The sequence below is a fragment of the Ammospiza nelsoni genome, chromosome 6, assembly GCF_027579445.1.
Source record: "Ammospiza nelsoni isolate bAmmNel1 chromosome 6, bAmmNel1.pri, whole genome shotgun sequence".
Taxonomy (NCBI): domain Eukaryota; kingdom Metazoa; phylum Chordata; class Aves; order Passeriformes; family Passerellidae; genus Ammospiza; species Ammospiza nelsoni.
This window is the reverse complement of record NC_080638.1, coordinates 32,631,098-32,649,631: the sequence shown is the minus strand read 5'-3', so window position 1 is coordinate 32,649,631 and position 18,534 is coordinate 32,631,098. Positions and strand designations below refer to the sequence as shown.

At 36.6% G+C, this 18,534-nt stretch overlaps 1 protein-coding gene across 2 annotated transcripts in view; it reads left to right on the top strand.

The window, feature by feature from the left end:
- The window catches only part of EIF2AK4 (eukaryotic translation initiation factor 2 alpha kinase 4), a 39,527-nt gene that overhangs the window by 17,871 nt on the left and 3,122 nt on the right, over window positions 1–18,534 (top strand). Inside the window, exons 19-37 of one of the 2 annotated variants that reach the window (XM_059475248.1) lie at window positions 617–718; window positions 1,305–1,355; window positions 2,363–2,599; window positions 3,233–3,308; window positions 4,928–5,049; window positions 5,465–5,514; window positions 5,598–5,766; window positions 6,265–6,381; window positions 6,773–6,838; window positions 7,364–7,534; window positions 8,125–8,259; window positions 8,359–8,466; window positions 9,206–9,334; window positions 10,697–10,783; window positions 12,074–12,186; window positions 13,696–13,754; window positions 14,812–14,909; window positions 16,906–16,974; window positions 17,592–17,636. In XM_059475248.1, coding sequence (XP_059331231.1) covers window positions 617–718; window positions 1,305–1,355; window positions 2,363–2,599; window positions 3,233–3,308; window positions 4,928–5,049; window positions 5,465–5,514; window positions 5,598–5,766; window positions 6,265–6,381; window positions 6,773–6,838; window positions 7,364–7,534; window positions 8,125–8,259; window positions 8,359–8,466; window positions 9,206–9,334; window positions 10,697–10,783; window positions 12,074–12,186; window positions 13,696–13,754; window positions 14,812–14,909; window positions 16,906–16,974; window positions 17,592–17,636 — 2,004 coding nt within the window. Of the gene's footprint in view, window positions 1–616; window positions 719–1,304; window positions 1,356–2,362; window positions 2,600–3,232; window positions 3,309–4,927; window positions 5,050–5,464; window positions 5,515–5,597; window positions 5,767–6,264; window positions 6,382–6,772; window positions 6,839–7,363; window positions 7,535–8,124; window positions 8,260–8,358; window positions 8,467–9,205; window positions 9,335–10,696; window positions 10,784–12,073; window positions 12,187–13,695; window positions 13,755–14,811; window positions 14,910–16,905; window positions 16,975–17,591; window positions 17,637–18,534 lie in introns of those variants that run through there. The other variant, XR_009418709.1, reaches the window with a different exon arrangement.

Sequence of the window (18,534 nt, the reverse complement as noted above, 5' to 3'; positions counted from 1 at the left end):
TCAGCCAACATCCCCAGGTTCTTTTCATGGCTCCTCCTCTCAATCCATTCTCTGCCCAGCCTGTATTTGTGCTTGGGATTGCCCCAACCCATGTGCAGGATCTTGCACTTGGCCTTGTTGATCTTCATGAGGTTCACACAGACCCACCTCTCCAGCCTGTCAAGATCCCTTTTGATGGCATCCCTTCCCTCCAGCGTGTCAACTGCACCACACAGCTCAGTGTCACCAGCACACTTGCTGAGGCTGCTCTCAGTCCCACTGTCCATGTCACCAACAGAGATGTTAAACTGTGCCAGCCCCAGTGCCTACCCCTGAGGAACATCTGCTCCTCACTTTGCTGTTCAGCTGCTGACCACAACCCAAGTGCAACCATCATTTATTCATAGCAGTGCTGTGATGATAGAAGGCTTTAAAGTCTACCAAATCTTAATGGATTGTGTCTTCTAACAAAAAAGCTTTAAAAATGGATAATAATAAAAACACAAAAAAGACAGAAAAAAACCCAGCCTTTTCTTTAGCTTTCAATTTTGTTTGTTGGGATTTTTTTGCTCTGCTACTTTTGTCTTCAGGGAATTGATAGGTACTACATACAAGTTTTCATTTTTTTCTTCCTTAGAAAGTGGACCTGTTCAGCCTAGGTATAATATTCTTTGAAATGTGTTATCATCCTATGAGTACTGCATCAGAAAGGATCTTTGTTCTTGGTCAGCTAAGGCTGGTGAGTACACAGCTATGAAACATACTAATTCTATGCATCAAATAATTTGTTAAGAGAAACAAAAGGATGCAAAATATAGCAAAAATGTTGCCATAGGGAGTGCTCAAAAACAAGGTTTGTAAAACATATAATGAAAGGTGAAGAATACAATTGGAGCTGGTGCACTGACATTCCTTTAATGCACTGTGGATTCTAATGGTAATGCCATCAGTCTGTGTTCTGTCTGTGAAATTAATTATTACATGTCAGATAAAGGAATCATCTCTTCAGTATACTTAAGTTTAGGCCTGGTGAGCCTTTCTCAGGAATGAGTTGCTATTTGTAGTTGGTAAATGCTTGTGGTTATGGGTTGTACTTTCATTGAACAAAACATCAAAGCTTTCATCCTCCTTTTAGCTCCTCAAATAAATTTAATTTGCCATGTGGGGATTGGTTTCTTTGGGTTTTTTTTTGTTTTTTTTTTTCATGGGCAATGGAAATGCTTTGTTTCTCTGTTTAATATGTAGAACTTAAAAGTAAGACTAATCGAAGCAATCTGGACTGCTTGTTAAAATTCAAATATGGATTTTGGTTTTTGTTTTGTTAGCCTGCAATTGTATTTCCTAAGGACTTTGATGAAGTCAAGCATGCAAAGCAGGTAATTTTGAATATATTTTAACTATTAGGTATTCCTTCTCAGAAAACATTAGTTATAATTTTTGCCCCTTAATTTCCCACTTAATTCCCCACCTAGTATTCTCTGCCAAGTTCTTAATACATGATATTAGAACAAAGTAAGGAAATAAAACCTCAAAAGAATACTCTAAGATGACATGGAAATATATTTACCTACAGAATTCTCTGAGCACAGTCATGAACAAATTTAGAATTCACTGGCACATCTTTAAAGCTCTGAGAGACAATTTTAACTTTTTATGCTCAGAGAAATGGCAGCTAAATTTTTTAACTTAAACTTTTTGAAAGAAATGTGTCACACAGCAGAAGGAGATGTGCAAAAGCTCAATTGGCTGCTCCAAGCTTGACAGAGCTGCCAAGAGCTGTTCTGGAGGCCTCCATGGCAGAGTAATGAAGTGATAAGGAGCAGTAATCTTTTCTGGATCATCTAGGTAGCTTTATCCTTGTGCTAATCAACTCTTTTGTTGACCATTAGTATTAACTTTTAGTGTGTTATGCTTTTAAAACAGCAATCTGCATGTTACTAGTACCATAAAACGTTTCCATTTTGTACATTTCGCTGGAATATGCCAGGGAGATTCCTCATGCTCTGACACTTGTGCCTTTCAAATCTTTGATTTCATGCATGCAATTCTGCTTTTCCTCTTAACTTTCTCTTGATTTTGTTGATAAAAAGATGTGAGTTAGCATACCATGGAACAACAAAGGAAAAGGATACTGCATATTTTGTCATCCCAGGAGGCACGTTTCTAATAAGTTGTGTGGTTTAGTAAATTTTTTCAGATGATAATAAAAGATATTAATAATTTATAAGCAAATAATGTCCATGCCAAAGATTCAGATTCTGCTGGTTTTTCCCCTGTAGAGTCCCACAGTTTGCTATCGAATTGATGTAACTACCAAGTTTGTTGCAAATATTGTTACCTTGCAAAATGTTTCTAATCTGTAAAATTTTGATTTAATTTGTAGAGATTGGTTATTACGTGGCTCCTGAACCATGATCCTGCAGCACGACCAACTGCTGTGGAGCTGTTAAAAAGTGAACATCTTCCACCACCCCAAATGGAAGAGTCTGAGCTCCATGAAGTCCTCCACCACACCTTAGCAAACGTGGATGGCAAGGCCTACAGGACCATGATGAGTCAGATATTTGCACAGAGAATATCTCCAGCAATAGACTATACGTATGACAGTGATATGCTGAAGGTTTGTAGGTGTTCAGGGGAGGCGTGGGTTTGGCTTCTCCCTGTGTTGAGTTTTTTAAAAATATGCTTATATGGGTAAGCATTTCTGTAGCATTTCTGAGTGAATTACATTATCTCAATGCAATTCAGTGTGCATTTCTGAGTGAATTGCATTATCTCAACATTCACCTTTACATTGGTTCCGACTTAAAACTATAGTCTCTGCTGTGTGGGTTACAATAGCTGCTTCCCATTTGAGCCTCATTCTTCAGTGAAGAAACCAGCAGTGTTTGTAGCAGCTAGAGCTTTAAGCTTATGTCCAGATGATTACTTTCTTTACTCTGAATTCATGTCAAATTAATGGTTGACTGGTTGTCAGCAGAAAGTGTTGACCCTGGATGCTTTTTTCTAATTGATTTGATTTTTCTTAGTTTATCAGCTCTTGTATCTTTCTAAATCTAAAGAAATTAAAGGTAACACAGTACAATAATGCTACATATAGCTGTAGTTATTTTTATTATGTAAGTATTGCAGTTTTTTGTAGTGGGATGAGATAGCAGAACGTTTATTGCCTGTATTACATGGACTGATTGCCTACATGGAGTGTTCATCACGTGTGAATTATATATGTACTTTTTATTTGTGATGGTTTCAGGGTAGTTTTTCTATTTGGGCAGCCAAGATACAGCAGCATGTATGTGACATTGTCAGCCGGATATTTAAAAGACACGGTGGGTGTGTTTACAAAAGTCATTCATTTCCTTTCTTGTGATTGAATGGATTTAAAAGAATGGAATGGATTTAAAAGAATGGAATGGATTTACTTCTGTAAGAGAAATCAGAAAACGTGTTCAGTGGTTGATCATTTGACGTTTTTATGATGTTTTCTCCTGTTATTTTGTCATTCCAGTAATAGCTACTAATATAAAATCTGAATTATTTACATTTTCTACAGAAAGAAGAGTGAAAGTCTTAATTATATTTTCGAATGTACATGGTTGTTCTGATAAATCTGTATGAGGTTTTAGAGGCACAGCCTGTTACGCAAAATGTGGATCTGAATGCAAGGCTGGTTCTGTGGTGGGAGATCAGGCATCCATGGAGCACAGTAACCTCTCTTTGGGCAGCCAGAATGGGAAGAGCATAAGGGAGAGCATGGAAACAAAGCAAGCATGGAGGGGTACTTCCAGTGATGTATTCTTGGAAATGCTTTGCTGTTCAGGCACTTCCTGAACTGAAGCTGATGCCAGGATATTTAATAGTCTCTCATTTTCCTTTCCAGGAGTCTATCCAGTCATTAATAATGGTATTCACTTAAACTTATTTTTTGAGAAGGAAATTTATGCAGACACTGTCACACTTGGAATGTTATAAATTGTGTTGTCTTACAGGTGTTCATGATACTATTTTATATAAAAATACTGAATCTTTAAATGGAAGCTTGGCATTTTCCAAGTAAACCATAATCTGATTAAGCATTATCAAAATTTGGCAATACAAAAGAGTGAGAAGCTGCGAAATACAAAGTCAAGGATGGGTTTACCTCTCCCATTGCTCCTTAAAGCTTGACAGATTTGGGAAATTTTAGGGACTGAAATGTTTTCATGCTTTTCGAAAAAAATGGGGATTGGATATTTATTTCTTTCCATTAGATTGTGTCTGACATCTGTAATGGCTAGAAGAATTTCTTTCTATCTGGGGCACTTCTTTTCTCATTTAAAGGTTAATGTTAACAACTAATTGAGTTAATCTTAAATTTTCTGGTGATTCTCAATCAAATATTAAAACAGGAAACTATTTTTCAGTAATAAGTGGTATGATTAATATTTAGGTTTCAGTGAAGATTGGATTCATGCAGATAGATGGTTGCAAAATGTAGCCAGGAAAAGAAAGGTATTCATGAGGTTTTAAAAATGAAACACATAGATTTCTAGGATGTTTTTGAGACAGAGGATGCAACACAAATTTGTCCTATATGGAAATGTCTCTAGACCAAAACAGTACTTGTTACTGGTAACTGCAGAGTTTCTCATCTGTTTCATATGCCTGCTTTTGTGAAAGGTGGTGTTTAAAGAGGGAGGGCAAGGTAAAGATTCTGCTGGGCTGTGGAATTGGCAGTTCTCTCTTCTGTGGCCTCCCTGCTGAGCCCAAGAAGGATGCAGCATAGGCATAAAACAAAATTTTACATTCTTTCTTTAAATATGGAAGAGGAAAGTCCATTAAGGACATTTAATGTAATTTTTTCACTTATGGATTGACATAATTATGCCCTGCAAGGGTGTTCATGAACTTGTAAAAAGCAGGTGTTCTTCTGAAATGAGAGATAATAGTGTTTTCTGGTTTTGTGCAGGAGCCATCAAGCTGCATACTCCACTGCTGATGCCCAGAAATAAGAAGCTATATGAACATAATGAAGCTTCATATTTCATGGATCACAGTGGGATGCTGGTAATGCTTCCTTATGACCTCAGAGTAAGTAGCATCATCTCTGCAGGCAAAGCTTCAGAGGGTTTGGAGGGTGCTGCGGTAGAATTTGGTTTAAGCTTACATGTCTTTTGGCTGCTGAAGTATCTTTCAATGTCTGTTCTTGTTCTCCTGAGTTCTGTACTCCTCCTCTTGACAGCTGGAGCCCTGGCCACATTTTGAAGAAATAGCATTTGTAGGTTTGTTTGTTTGTTTTTTTAACATAGGTGAAAATAATGTTTTCATTTACAACTTGCATAAGGATGGTTAGATCAATACTACCTGGCTATGTCAGGTGTTTTAAGCATTATATTATCCTTGGGAGAGTACAAGTGTAACTACACAGTATAATTCACCTCGAGTTGCAGAGCTCAGTCAAATGAACTGTTTGGTTTCAACAATTTTCATGTATTTTGTTTTTCAGATTCCTTTTGCAAGATTTGTAGCTAGAAATAACATATCAAACTTGAAAAGGTAAGAGATGCAGGGGTGATATTTGCACTGACTGTGACAGTGACTTCTGAAGAGGCTGATTCATTGTTCAATGTTTCCTTTAGATACTGTATAGAGCGAGTTTTCAGACCTCGGAAGTTAGACCGCTGTCATCCCAAAGAACTCCTAGAATGTGCATTTGACATCATTACATCTACTGGAAATAGCTTTTTGCCTATAGCAGAAACCATTTATGCAATTTCAGAAATCATTCAAGAATTTTCAGTGCTACAGGTAGATTCTCTATAATCAGCACCTTTCCCCTCTTTTCCACCCAAAATTTTAATTTAACTCAATATTTAGTTTGATGTGTTGTAAAAGGATACTTCCTTTAACTTTACCCAGTACAGAACTATTTTCACATTTAATCTATAGTCACTTAGAGAACACTGTGATAAAAGATGTGTTTCCTAGGTAAACTTAAAATGAAGCATAGGTTTATGTGCAAAGGAAAGAACTGAATCCTTTATAGTACCATTGAAATAATGTCTTTCTTCTGTCAGACAAGTGATTACTGTAGAATGGGACAAGACTTGCCATTCTTTAGTTAGAGATGAAAGGTAAGGTAGTGAAAGAAATGGTTTGAAGTTAATTTTGACCTATTATTATTATTAAATGTATTGGAAGCCTCTTTGTTTTGTGGGGGTTGGGGTTTTTTTTAAGAAAACAGAATGCAAGTAAAACTTGGCTTTTTCATTCTTTCTTCCTTTTTTTTTATTTATGCTTTGCTAGGAAAGAAATTATAGTATTTATCTGAACCACACTGCCTTACTGAAAGCTATACTTTTGCACTGTGGGATACCAGAGGACAAACTCAATCAAGTCTACATCATTCTCTATGATGCTGTGGTAAGGCATTAGTTACTAACCTATCCTCTGTAATCATCTCTGTAGAATATTCTATTTTGTGGGGCTATCTCTAACCAGGAGTATACTCTTGATACATAAAAAGGTTGGCTTTGGGCTGTAAATGTAGATTAATTACTTTCTTGTTACTTCTGGATTGGGATGGTTTAAGATGATTCTTGAATGTGTATTTATGAGAGAATTATTCAGCTGTCTAATCAAGAACTGACAGGCTAGTCAATAAAAACATTTAAAAATTAAATTTAAAGTGTATTTTAATATCAGTAAGGTCTTTTATACTTTATAAGCACAGAATATAAGTGAAATTAATTTGAATAATTACAGTAATGCATTAAACACAATCAGATGTTGTTTTAATCTGTTTTTCTTGCAGACTGAAAAGCTAACTAAAAGAGAAGTAGAAGCCAAGTTCTGTAATCTTTCTCTCACATCAGCTAGTGTAAGTGATCTTAATTCAGTGCTAATTTCCCTGTAATTTGCCATAAGACAGTCATATTTTATTTTCTTTGTAATTTAATCAGCCAGAGGAAGAAAAATAACCTGTTACATGTGCTGTTCAGGTCAATCCCTTTGCAAGTGGTCTGACTTTGTTCTCTCTGGAAGTCAGTATTGCAGCTTGTTCTCTAAACATGTGGGGTAATAAAACTAATAAAGGGTAAATGGAATACTACAGAGAGATATTTAATAAAGAAAACTGAGAGAAACTTTTAAAAAAACTTCTCTGCAAATGTTGAATGTGCGTAGAGTTGAAGTTAAATTCTGGGTAGTCGAAGACTTGTATCTATTATTATTTTCCTCAACTCCACTATGTAAAAACAGCCTGCTAGCCAAAACAAACAAAAAAGACACATGTCTTACTCCCACAATTAGAAAGTCAGATATTTTTCTTGTTTTCAGATGGGACCTATTATGAATGTTGTATGTGTTGCTATGTATGCTTATAATTTTATTTTTTTGTTTTTAGCTTTCTCGACTCTATAAATTCATTGAGCAGAAGGGAGAAGCAAGTAATGTATTTCCCTTTCTAAACACAATGATAAAACAAAAGCCAAGTGTCACTCAGCTGTTGAAGCATGGCATGAAGGATTTAGAGGAAATCATTTGTCTGTTAAAGCAACTGGGAATAAAACTTCAGGTTTGTAAAATGCTCTGCTAATAAATTAATGGAATTACAGGGCTGGTGTGCATTGTAATATGCCAGGAAATAAAGATATTTTACAACAGAAAAAACACATGCAAGTGTCTTGATGGCAAATAATACTGAATTGAAACTTCTTCCTTTTTTTCCCTTTTGTTTTCTTTATTAAAGATGCATTTTAAAAATAAGACCTCTTCCAGTCAGAAGGCTCTGGCTTAACTTATCTAATGACACTCAGACTTTTTTCCTTTCTCCACCCAAGACTGAAGGCATTACTTAGAGCATAAAAGAGGGGATTTAATAAATTTTGAAAAAAAACTGTAAATATTTTTAAAGGAAAGAAATCTAATGACTACTAAAGGCCTCCACCTTCCTTGAAGCTTGCTGTTTGGGTTTTGTGCTACATGGTTTCTTGAGATGCTGTAAGATTAAAGCACCTTTAATTTCCTTATTTTTCACTGTATTTTAAATTTTTGGAGATAAGGAATGTTTCCATATCTCTTCCTTATGTGAAAACCATGTTTTAAATCCATGCTGCTGACAGGAAATTAAATACATATGTGCACATATTTGTTTTTATTTTACAGATCTCTATAAATCTGGGACTGGTTTACAAAATACAGCAGCACAATGGTATTATCTTTCAGTTTATAGCATACATCAAAAGAAGACAAAGAACTGTGCCTGAAATTCTTGCTGCAGGAGGCAGATATGATCATCTGGTATGTGCTTATCTCTTCTAGTAAATTTTGATTTTTTTTCTAACCCATTTTGCCAAGATAACTAACTGGTCTTCCATTCTGGTTTTTTCTTGTCTTGAGATTCCACAGTTTAGAGGGCCACAGACAGTAGGACCAGTTCCTTCAGCTGTTGGAGTCAGCATAGCTATAGATAAAATAACTGCTGCTGTTTCCAGTGTGGAGGATTCTGTAAGTATTTTTTGGGAAGTGGGGCATTTGTTTACTTCTGACAGTTCAATAACCTAATTGTAGGCTAGAGATGGACAAAAAATAAGATATTCAGATATGTTCCAAAATAATAGAAGGCAGACATCAAGATGACCTGTTTTCTTTTGTGTTTCTCTACATAGAACTATTTAGTAAATGACAATTAAGGGAAGACAGGATCTTCAGGCTTACACCATTTTATTTTTAATTTAATGGGATGTTTTTCTCAGCCTGTGTATTCTTTCAGATGGAAGAGTACAACTGTAGATATTTCGTGTTATTTTCCCCCTACTACTTCTCCCTTTATCAAAGTATGGAAGATAGAGATGGAAAGAAACTTTAAAAATATTGACTACTTTGTACAATGTCACACATCATCACTTGGTTGTGAAATGTGTATTTTATTCTCTTTTCTCTATAAGAATAAATTAACCTTGGCAAGGAGAGTGGGAAGGAAGGAACAGGGTAGGCAGGGATTCTTGGCAGGCTGAGGCTGTGGAGGTGCTTTGCATGGAGGATTGAGCTTCAGTGACTTTCAGACAGACTTAGATGGCTTGTAGCTCTCAAAACAGGTGGATCTAATCCCTTCTTTGCTTTTTAGGGTGATGCATTTTGGCAAACGTTGGAATATTTGTCCATCTTTGTAACTTTAGCTACCTTATGAAGGGCGAAAGGTGGTCTTGTGACTAATATTGTCTCCTTGATTTTACTTTTCCTTCAGGTTTCTGTCAGCTCATGTGACCTGCTGGTTGTAAGTGTTGGTCAGATGTCAATGGGTAGAGCTATCAACATTGTTCAGAAATTCTGGACTGCAGGAATTCCAGCTGAAATAATGTATGACTGGTCCCAGGTAGAATTTCTTATCTCCATGTGTTAACTGTATTATTGTTCTCCAATTTAGTGCAGACTGAAACCATACCTTTTTTGGGATATTTTTCTGGTTTTATTGCCGTGGAGGCTCATAATACTTAGCATGTAGGGTTCTATTCAGATACAGTAATGTCAAGAAAGTCTCAATGGCTTTGCAGCATTCCTCCAGAGTATTTAGAAGTGTGAAGAAGGATCCCTCCTATTAATAAATTTAATACTTAATAGGGAGTACATCAAGAACAGAACAGTAGCATCAACTTTGAAATAGCCAGATGGCCAAAGACACTCAGGTACAGAGGAAATATTGACATTATTTTACTGTTAGAAATACAGTTTAGCAAACTGAGCTACTAGATGGGTCCCCATGTAGTCCCTGAAGAGAGGTGTAGTAGGAGGGGAAGAGAGAGTGGTAAGCTGAGCTGGGCCCATTTATGTCCAGCTGAAAGCAAACAGAGCTGTAGCCAGCGGTGCTTCACGGGAATGTAGTGAGCTACATGGCAACACTGAAGTCTCTTTTAGAGGTGGTGGCACTTACCTAAGGGTTATGAGTCTGCTTCACGTTCAAGTGTGCTTTGTAAGCACACCTTCAAGTTAGTTTGTGACCAACAAGAGAGAGATTGCAGTTGCCCATTGCATCTCATGTGCTGCAGGGCAGGAAGCTTTGAGCTCATCTAGTTTGTTTGACTTTTTTGTAATTATTTTGCCATAACATTTCCAATAGTTTTAGTCCCTTGGGACTAAAAGATCTAGATTATGTACTTTTCCTATGATCACAAAGGCTGGAGTTTCTTGGTTTGGGGTTGTTTGTTTTGTTTGTTTGCTTGATCCATAAGGAATGACTGTTTGGGTAGTTCTTGCCTCTGTCTAATGCTGTCCTGCAAGCCAGCACTGAGTCAGTCAGTATAGCCTTGGTTTCACAGGAAGCCAGCTGGAGTCAGCTTTAGTGGCAGACCTCCAGCCATGCAGGACAGAAAGCTGCAGGCAGCAGGGTGGTGTCTGTCTGTCTGCCTGGTGCTACACTGCACATTTTTACAGTTACTTGGGCTCTGCACTTCTACATGTAGGTAGCCCTTCTGTGTGGGAACCTGTGCAGGACCTAGGCATTCTCTCTATCCAAGCATAGACTTTGATTTCAATTTAGCAAGCCTTGGGTGGATAAATGCATGCATAATGAAGTTTCATCTGCTCAAGGTGTTAATAAAGCTTTTCTCTCTCTGAAGTTGTGTGACTGTTGTATATCAAGTTACTTTATTAAAGACAGGAGACTGATTGATTACTTAATTGGTCATTTTATAAGATGTCAAATTAATGTCTCATTCCCCTTCTTTTGTTCTCACTTTAGTCCCAGGAAGAACTGCAGGAATACTGCAGGTGCTCTGGGATTACATATGTGGCTCTGGTGTCAGAGAAAGAAGGAAGTCATGTGAAAGTAAGGATGGGACCAGGGGATGCTTTGTAGTGTTTCAGATTTGTACTTTGTTGTACTTTTTTTTTTTTTTTTATGTCATTATTAATACAATGTAAATTATACTTAAGTAAGTGGAGTTGAGGTAAATACAGTTTTGGTTGTTAAGTTGTAGCAATGTTATTCTGAACAATTTCAACACTTTAAACGGTTTTTATCCCTGTATAACACTGTTATTCACAGACCTCCTTCCCTCTAGGAAAGTCCAAAAACTATTGCAAACATTGCTTGACAGTGCCATCAATGGTTTAGCGTGGAAAAGGGTTTCTTTTGTCTCTGACTTCCTTAAATCTACAAAATGAATTTGTTGACTTAGCAATCTTTGCAGTTGGTTTCTTTTCATGTTACAAAACAAATACAACTCAAATGTAAATCTAAAAAAATCAGTGTAGTTCCAACAGTCAGTCAGAACCACACTCTTCATCTCTATAAACTGGTTAGGATGCAAAGACTGAACTTTGTCACAATATGAATGTACTCTGTTCTTCTTCTGTACTCTTGCAGCCTGTGGTTCTGGTACCTTTGGTTTTTTGAAGTTGAAAATTTTAAAATGTTCTGGATCATTAGAGAAAAGATCATTATTTTTTGAACAAAGATTCATTTTTTGACTGAAAAAAATACTAACCATTTGACAGCATATGGCACAAACAGCCAATATGTCTTTCTAAAATATTTTTCTTATTCACTCTGTTACTGTAACAACAATAATTGCAAGAATAAGTAAACCTTGGTGATGACAAAGTGATATTTCAAAATCCTCTACAAGCCTATTGTAGAGTGTTCTTTTAAATATGGCTTTATTGAAGCAAAACCAATAAAGGAGATGTTAATGAGGTGAATGGTGTTATTGCTGATTAACCTCTTGCCAATAAAGATGGTGCAGATTCCTAGGTTTTGAATGTTTGAGTTAACTCTTGCATATTGAAAGGCAAGCCTTATTCTAATATAATTATTTGAATAAAAATATTAATAATATGATACTTAAAATTATAAACCATTGTTTAGAACTTAATTATCACATTAGATGCAGGGAGCCAAGCTTGCTTTGGGAATGCAGAATAAATTAGTAGTTGGCAGAAAAAAATCTGATCAAAGGTTTAATTGACAGTGATTGATTGGTAATGATAATAGCTTCCTACCTGACTCTTTCACCTTTAATGGGTGAAATAGTTTGGTTTTGATTAAGTTTGATAAGTTTATTTGTATGCCATTTTAAGAATCAACAATCTTAAGACCCATTGAACTACATCATAGGTGAAATCCTTTGAGAAAGACAGGCAGACGGAGAAAAGGATTTTGGAGTCTGACTTAGTAGATCACCTGATCCAGAAACTGAAAATGAAAATCGGTGACGAAAGATGCAGTAGGTAAGCAGTATAACGTGTCAATAATGTGGATAGTCTGAATCAGAAGTGCATATATGTTTGTATATGCTGAGTTAAACCTTAATTTTATTTGGTAAAGAAATTGCTGAATTTCTGTTTAGGGGAAAAGAAAGCAAAAGGTTTTGTTATAGAATTGTATTGAGATTAAGAAAGAAACTGATTTCCCTAGCTGCTGCTACATTCACACCTCCATAGTGCTTCATAAATTAAAAGGTCACACAGTTACCCCAAAGCTGCTAGAACAGCAGTACTGTTTGTCTGGCTGCCTGCAAGTTCCTGTTACTGAGCAGAAGTCCATTTCATTTGTGTACTGTGTAATCAAAGAATTAAAGCAGCAAATCCTTTTCATTCTGAGGCAGTATTGGTATGATGAAATGAAGGTGTAACTCTTGCACTTCTGTATGCTCTGGTGGCATAAGTGAAAGGAACACCTGACAAAGACTTGAGGTACACAGGAAAACCCCTTCATCCTGGCTTCGTTGAAATTACTATTTACACCAGTGGAAGTTAGTACAGAAATGACAGGAGTAGTTAGTACAGACATGTACTGCTCAGGCACTGCAGCTGTCACTTACACATAGCCTCCATACGTCTGTAATTATGCATGCATCCAGATGTATTTGTATGTGCGCATTGACAGCAGGAATAGACATGCATTAGTCACACAAAGTAGAATTCAGAATCTTAACAGATTTGCCATCCAGATTTTCTGACTAGGCTTAACAATAAAGGACATCATTAAGCTTGGAAATGCTGAAATCAAGCAGTAGTTTATACAAGCAGTTGATGTCTCCTGTTATTCACCTCTCATTCTCCTTTTTCTGGCCTCAGCCAATCTTAGTATTTTATTTTGCAACTAACCCGATCCTCAGGTGCTTTGTGACAGATCTGCTAGAAGCTGTGAAAGAAAACCATTCTTTCAAAAAGTTACCTTATTTCTAAATCATGAAAGCAGAATAGAAAAACCCTTGCATGGTACCACTAAACAAAGAAATGCAATAGCTGATTGTAATAGCCCTGGCAAATTTCCCTTTTAATGAATTTCTGAATGTGGAAAGTAAAGGTATCCAAACTAATTATTGAAGACTTCTTTGAATATGTGTGCTCTTTAAGTATAAATGCGACTTTTATACTTTAGTATTGTGTCACAGAAACCTGTGAGAAGCAGATTAAATTAATAATTCAGAGAGAATATTCTAACAATATATTTTTGTGTTAGGCTATAAATCACTCTTGTATGATAGGGAGCACATTTTTTGTATCCATAGGGAGCATTGCTTCTAGACCTGATTTTAAATGTAATTCTGTATGGTTTCATGACATCTCCTGAATAAATTGATTCATGAATAATAAATGTGTGCTGGGGACTATCTGCAGACTTCTTTATCTGTTGGAATTAATTTTAAGTATCTATGATAATCTGAAACTACTGTCTTATTACAGTACTTCTTTATAATTGTATATTCCTTAACTGTCTTTGTTTATTTTTAGAGAAACCGCAGATAATCTTTCAATACCAAATCAAAAAGGATCATTTACTAATATTTCAGGTATTTAATATCTAGTTACAGAACATACAAAGTAACTGTTCCTCTTTCTGCTCAAAAAACTGGTTTTTAGGAGAATAGTACCAAAGGCAAAGTAAGAAAATGTTTTATAGCAGAGCTCTGATTAGAGGCACTGCCTCCTAATCTCAGATATTGTTCCAACTGATTTTAAACAGACTTTCTCCAAACTAGGTGCTCAGACCAATGGGCAGAATATTCTCCATACAAGCATTCATTGATGCAGTAATCCAAGAGGCTGGGAAAGCCAAAATTCGCCAAATTTCCTAGCTGAGGAGAAATTTAAGTGTCATCTTGATAAAAAATAACTTGATCTGTGATTGTTAGAGTATTGAGACCAAATGAAAATGCCTTTACATTTCTAGCTGTGGATTTGCATTCCTTATTCTGATAAGTTTGTATCTAAAGAATAATATTAAGTGCTTACTGTGTGGCTAAAGTTTGGCATTTTTGCATCTTGTTTTATTGAGCACTGATACAGTGTGTGGTGGTGGTGATTCCTCAAGAAACACTTCACACAGACATGCTTTTGCATAATAGGGAGGGAAAGAGGCCATGTTTAACTTGGTGGGTTGGTTGTGTGTGTGTGACTACCAGAAGTGGAAATTTGGATTTCAAAATAAGCCATTTCAAATGGTAATTATTGTTATTTGGAGAAGCTGGTGTTTATTGTTCATTTTGTCAGTGATTCTGTTATGGGACTGAGCATTAAACAGTCACCTCATTCTTGTAATGGCTTTTTTTGATATTAGGTGCACTACATTCCTTTGTGAAATTATGAAAGTCATTTGGAACCTTTTCTTAGTTTCAGGGAACAGTGATGTAAAATACCAAATTTCTTAGTCTCAACAACCAGTCCATCAAAGTCATGAGTGAGAATTTATATGCACATCTCATTATCCTGTCAGATTTTGGAGGTTTTCAGCAGTTTTTTAATCCCTGTACTACAATGATTTTAGCATAGTATTTGTGTATTTTCTGTTTAGTGATACTTGTTGTGTAAAGAAATACTGTGAACTAAAATGATGTGTTTGCATTTCAGGTGTGTTTGAATCACATGGAACTCTTGCAGTGCCTAACGTTAGTGTTATAGCCCCTGAAAAATTGTCTGCCAGTGCCAGGCGGCGTCAAGAAATTCAGGTACACACACATCAAAAAAGTATTCAGAAGTGATCCTTAGAAGTTAAGGAGTGGTAGAATTCATGCTTCATTATCACCTAACTTAAACAAATTCATCCTGTTTGTTCTTTATTCATAAATTAGACTAGGAACAACACAAGTGGTTGAAGGCAAAGACCACCCTTCCTAATAGTTTGGATTTTAGGGATTATCTGTGACATCAGCTATCATTGTGCATGCATACTAAAAATCTTACTTTTCTAGGAGCTGTTGGTTCTGGAACTTCCCTTTTGTTTTTCTTCCTCCCTAAATGCTGAAGTGTGTCAAAGGTTGTCATGGTTTAACCCCAGCCGGCAGCCAAGCCCCATGCAGCCACTCACTCACTCCATTCCCCCACCAGTGGATCAGGGAGAGAATCAGAAGGGTAAAAGTCAGAAAACCCCTGGATTGAGACAAAGACAGTTTAATAGGGAAAGCAAAAGCTGTGCACACCAGCAAAGCAAGACAAGGAATGAATTCAGTGCTGCCCATGGGCAGGCAGGTGTTCACCATCCCCAGGGAAGCAGGGCCACATCACCTGGAATGGTGAATGGGAAGGCAAACACCATCACTTCTTCCTTCTTTCCCCAACTTTATATACTGAGCATGACGTCACATGGTCTGGAATGTCCCTTTGGTCAGCTGGGGTCACCTGCCCTGGCTGTGTCACCTCCCATGCATCCCCAGCCTCCCCACCAGCGTGGCTGTACAAAAAGCAGAAAAGGCTTTGGCTCTGTTATCAAACAAAGTATATTGTTTTAAAATAAGTAGTCTGTGCAGCTGTGGGGGAAGATGTTGGAAAATTCCTGTGACTTTAGTACAATAGTGTTTGATCCCTAAATCTGTGGCTAATAGTCTTGCCATCTGTTGCTTCCTTACTTATCTTTATTAGTGATTAACTGCTCAGCAATAACAAAAACATCTGTTATCAATCCTGTGTTCAGCAAAAATCCAAAACATAGCCCCATAACAGCCACAGTGATAAAAGCTAACTCTGCCCCAGACAAAACCAGCACAAAGGTGCAAGGTCATCATACTTTTAATTTGTAGTATGTTTGTAAAAGGTACTTTTGCGTTTTATTTCAGTAAGTTGTCTCAAACTAAAGGCCTAAGAAAAAGTTGTGGATTAAAAAAAACCCCACAAAATAACCCCAAACCAAAACAATAACAAAACCCCCTACAACCTGCCTAAAACTTGATATTATGGTAATGTAGAAAACATTCAGTGATGCTAGAAATAAATGTCAGAATTTTCTTGTTTAGCATTATTAGCCTCAAGATATTTACAGTACATGGTAAAACAGAACTGTCATTTTATCCCCTTTTCAGTCCAAACTTGGATGTGCAACAAAAAAAATCTCCCCACTTAATAGTTCTCAGAACCCAAATAAAGAAATGGATGTTACTCTCTGAGCTAAACAGACTCACTGTTTTCAGGTTTTGAACATGTAAAAGCAACTTTTCCAAGCTAGAAATAATGCAAGCCTGCAGCTATGTTTGTAAAGTGCTCCCTTTGCAGGACCACTAGCTTGCTCTGATAAAAGGTGTTACAAGGCATGACCCTTATTTTGGTTTGGCTTTCAAAAGCCATCCTCCTTCTTTAGCTGGAGGTGATTCACTGCATCCAGTCAGAGGTTCTCATGTTCCTTTGAAAGTTATCTAACATCCAGAAACAGAGGGCAGTTTTCACTAGTTATGCAAGCATCCATGTTGTTCTGCCTGCTTTAGAACCAGTATTGTCAAGTGTGTACCACTGAGTCTAGAGTGTCTCAGCTCCAGTCTCCTTCCTCTCTGCTCATCAAGGATTATTGTGAAATTTTTACTGAAAATCATATTAAATATTTGTTTCAATATGATGTAGTTCTACATCTTGTTAGAAGCAGCCTATTTTGTTCTCACCTATGCAATATGAAATCAGTGTTCCCAACCTGTGTCTCACAAGCTGTATATTTTACTTTTGCCCATCTTTTGTTCCCAGGTGCAAACAAGACTTCAGGCATTCATTTCTAGCCTGCAACAAAAAACAAGTGAGATTGAGATTTTAGCAGTAAGTATTTGGCAGAAGCCTGAACTAATTCTGAATCCTTAATTGCAGTGGATGATGCTGTTCCTATCTGAGCAAACCACTGCTAATTGCCTCACTTTAGTGATAACCAAATGAGTCAAACTTCAGGTTAAGTAAGACCCCTGGTCTGTTTCTCTGATACTTGAAAACTGTCTCAAATTGTGTGTATGGGACAGCTGCATGGAATAAAATATAACAAGCATTTAGTTGTAAGCTCCTACGCTGTAATTACACCAGCTATTGTGGTAGATGTAATAACTTGTTCCTGCTAGATTTGCACTTCCATTTAAGCAAACGTGGTTCTTGTTTGTATGTGGCTTTTAGACTTCACTGACCATGTCACAAAGGACTTTGAAATGGTGTATGCTTCTCAGGAAACATAACTGCCTGTTTGCCTGCACCTATGTGCAACTTTCCAGAATGGAATCTGTCAAGAATGGTTAAAAAGGTTTTAATAATTTTAAAATAAGTTCCCCATTTTAGCAGCATGAATGCTTCTCTGGCAATCAAAAGATCTGGCTCTCTTCAGTATAGCTCATCTCTAATTGCAAATTGATTAGAGAGAATGGTTAAGTATTGATTTCTTGATCTTTTTACAGGTTGATCTGCCAAAAGCAACTGTGATACACTTCTTATCATTAGAGGTAAGCAATTAAGTAACGTTGTTAGAACTCTAACTGAACACAATAGATGATAAATTCTGTTCCCAATGAAGTGAAGTGTAAAATTCACCCATTCTAGATTTTTCTTTCAAGTTTGAATTAGGTTTAAAACTTAAACCTAATTATTGAATTAGGTTTTAAAAAGCATTTTTTAAATGCTTTTTAAGGTCAATGAAGCTTTTTCAATGCTTTTCTTGGTCAAGGAAGCTTGACCAAGAAACTTTTTGTGAAATGTCCAAGTTACACAAGACAACATTAGAAAATCCTGATCCAAAGCTGTGAGGTTTTTTCCCCCAAGAATAGTTATCTAAAATTAAATCTTAACCGCTCTTTTTCAGAAACCAGTAAGCATTAATAGCAGTTACAACAAAGGTGTTCCTTGAAGCCCTTAATGAAGGAGAACCCAAAATACAAAAGCAATTGTTTCAAATACAGTAGCTGAAACATCCCTGAGTAAAGCCAAGACATAAAAGGGTTTTTATTATATTGACACCTTTAGCAACTCAGGAGCTGGTCAATGGTGCATGAAAGATGACAACACCAAAGACAAAGCTTTCTTCTTTTCTCCAACGACAGCACTAGCTTTAGAGAGATGAATGCCTCTCCACCCTCTAAAAACCCAAACTCAAGAATGGCATCCTACTTGGATGTGCATTTATTACTTTCATACCTTTTATCTGCTGCTCTGAAGCAGTGCTGGTCTGGTAACTAAAACCCAGTGAAACATTTCAAAACATTTTCAAAATACTTTGTTGATCCAGTCTATATGAATCACGGAGGTAGTTTATCACCTTTTACTTAAAAAAAAATTAAATACATATGTACATGATCAGCTTACATCATTCACTTTTGATCACCATTACATCACAGTTACTGTATC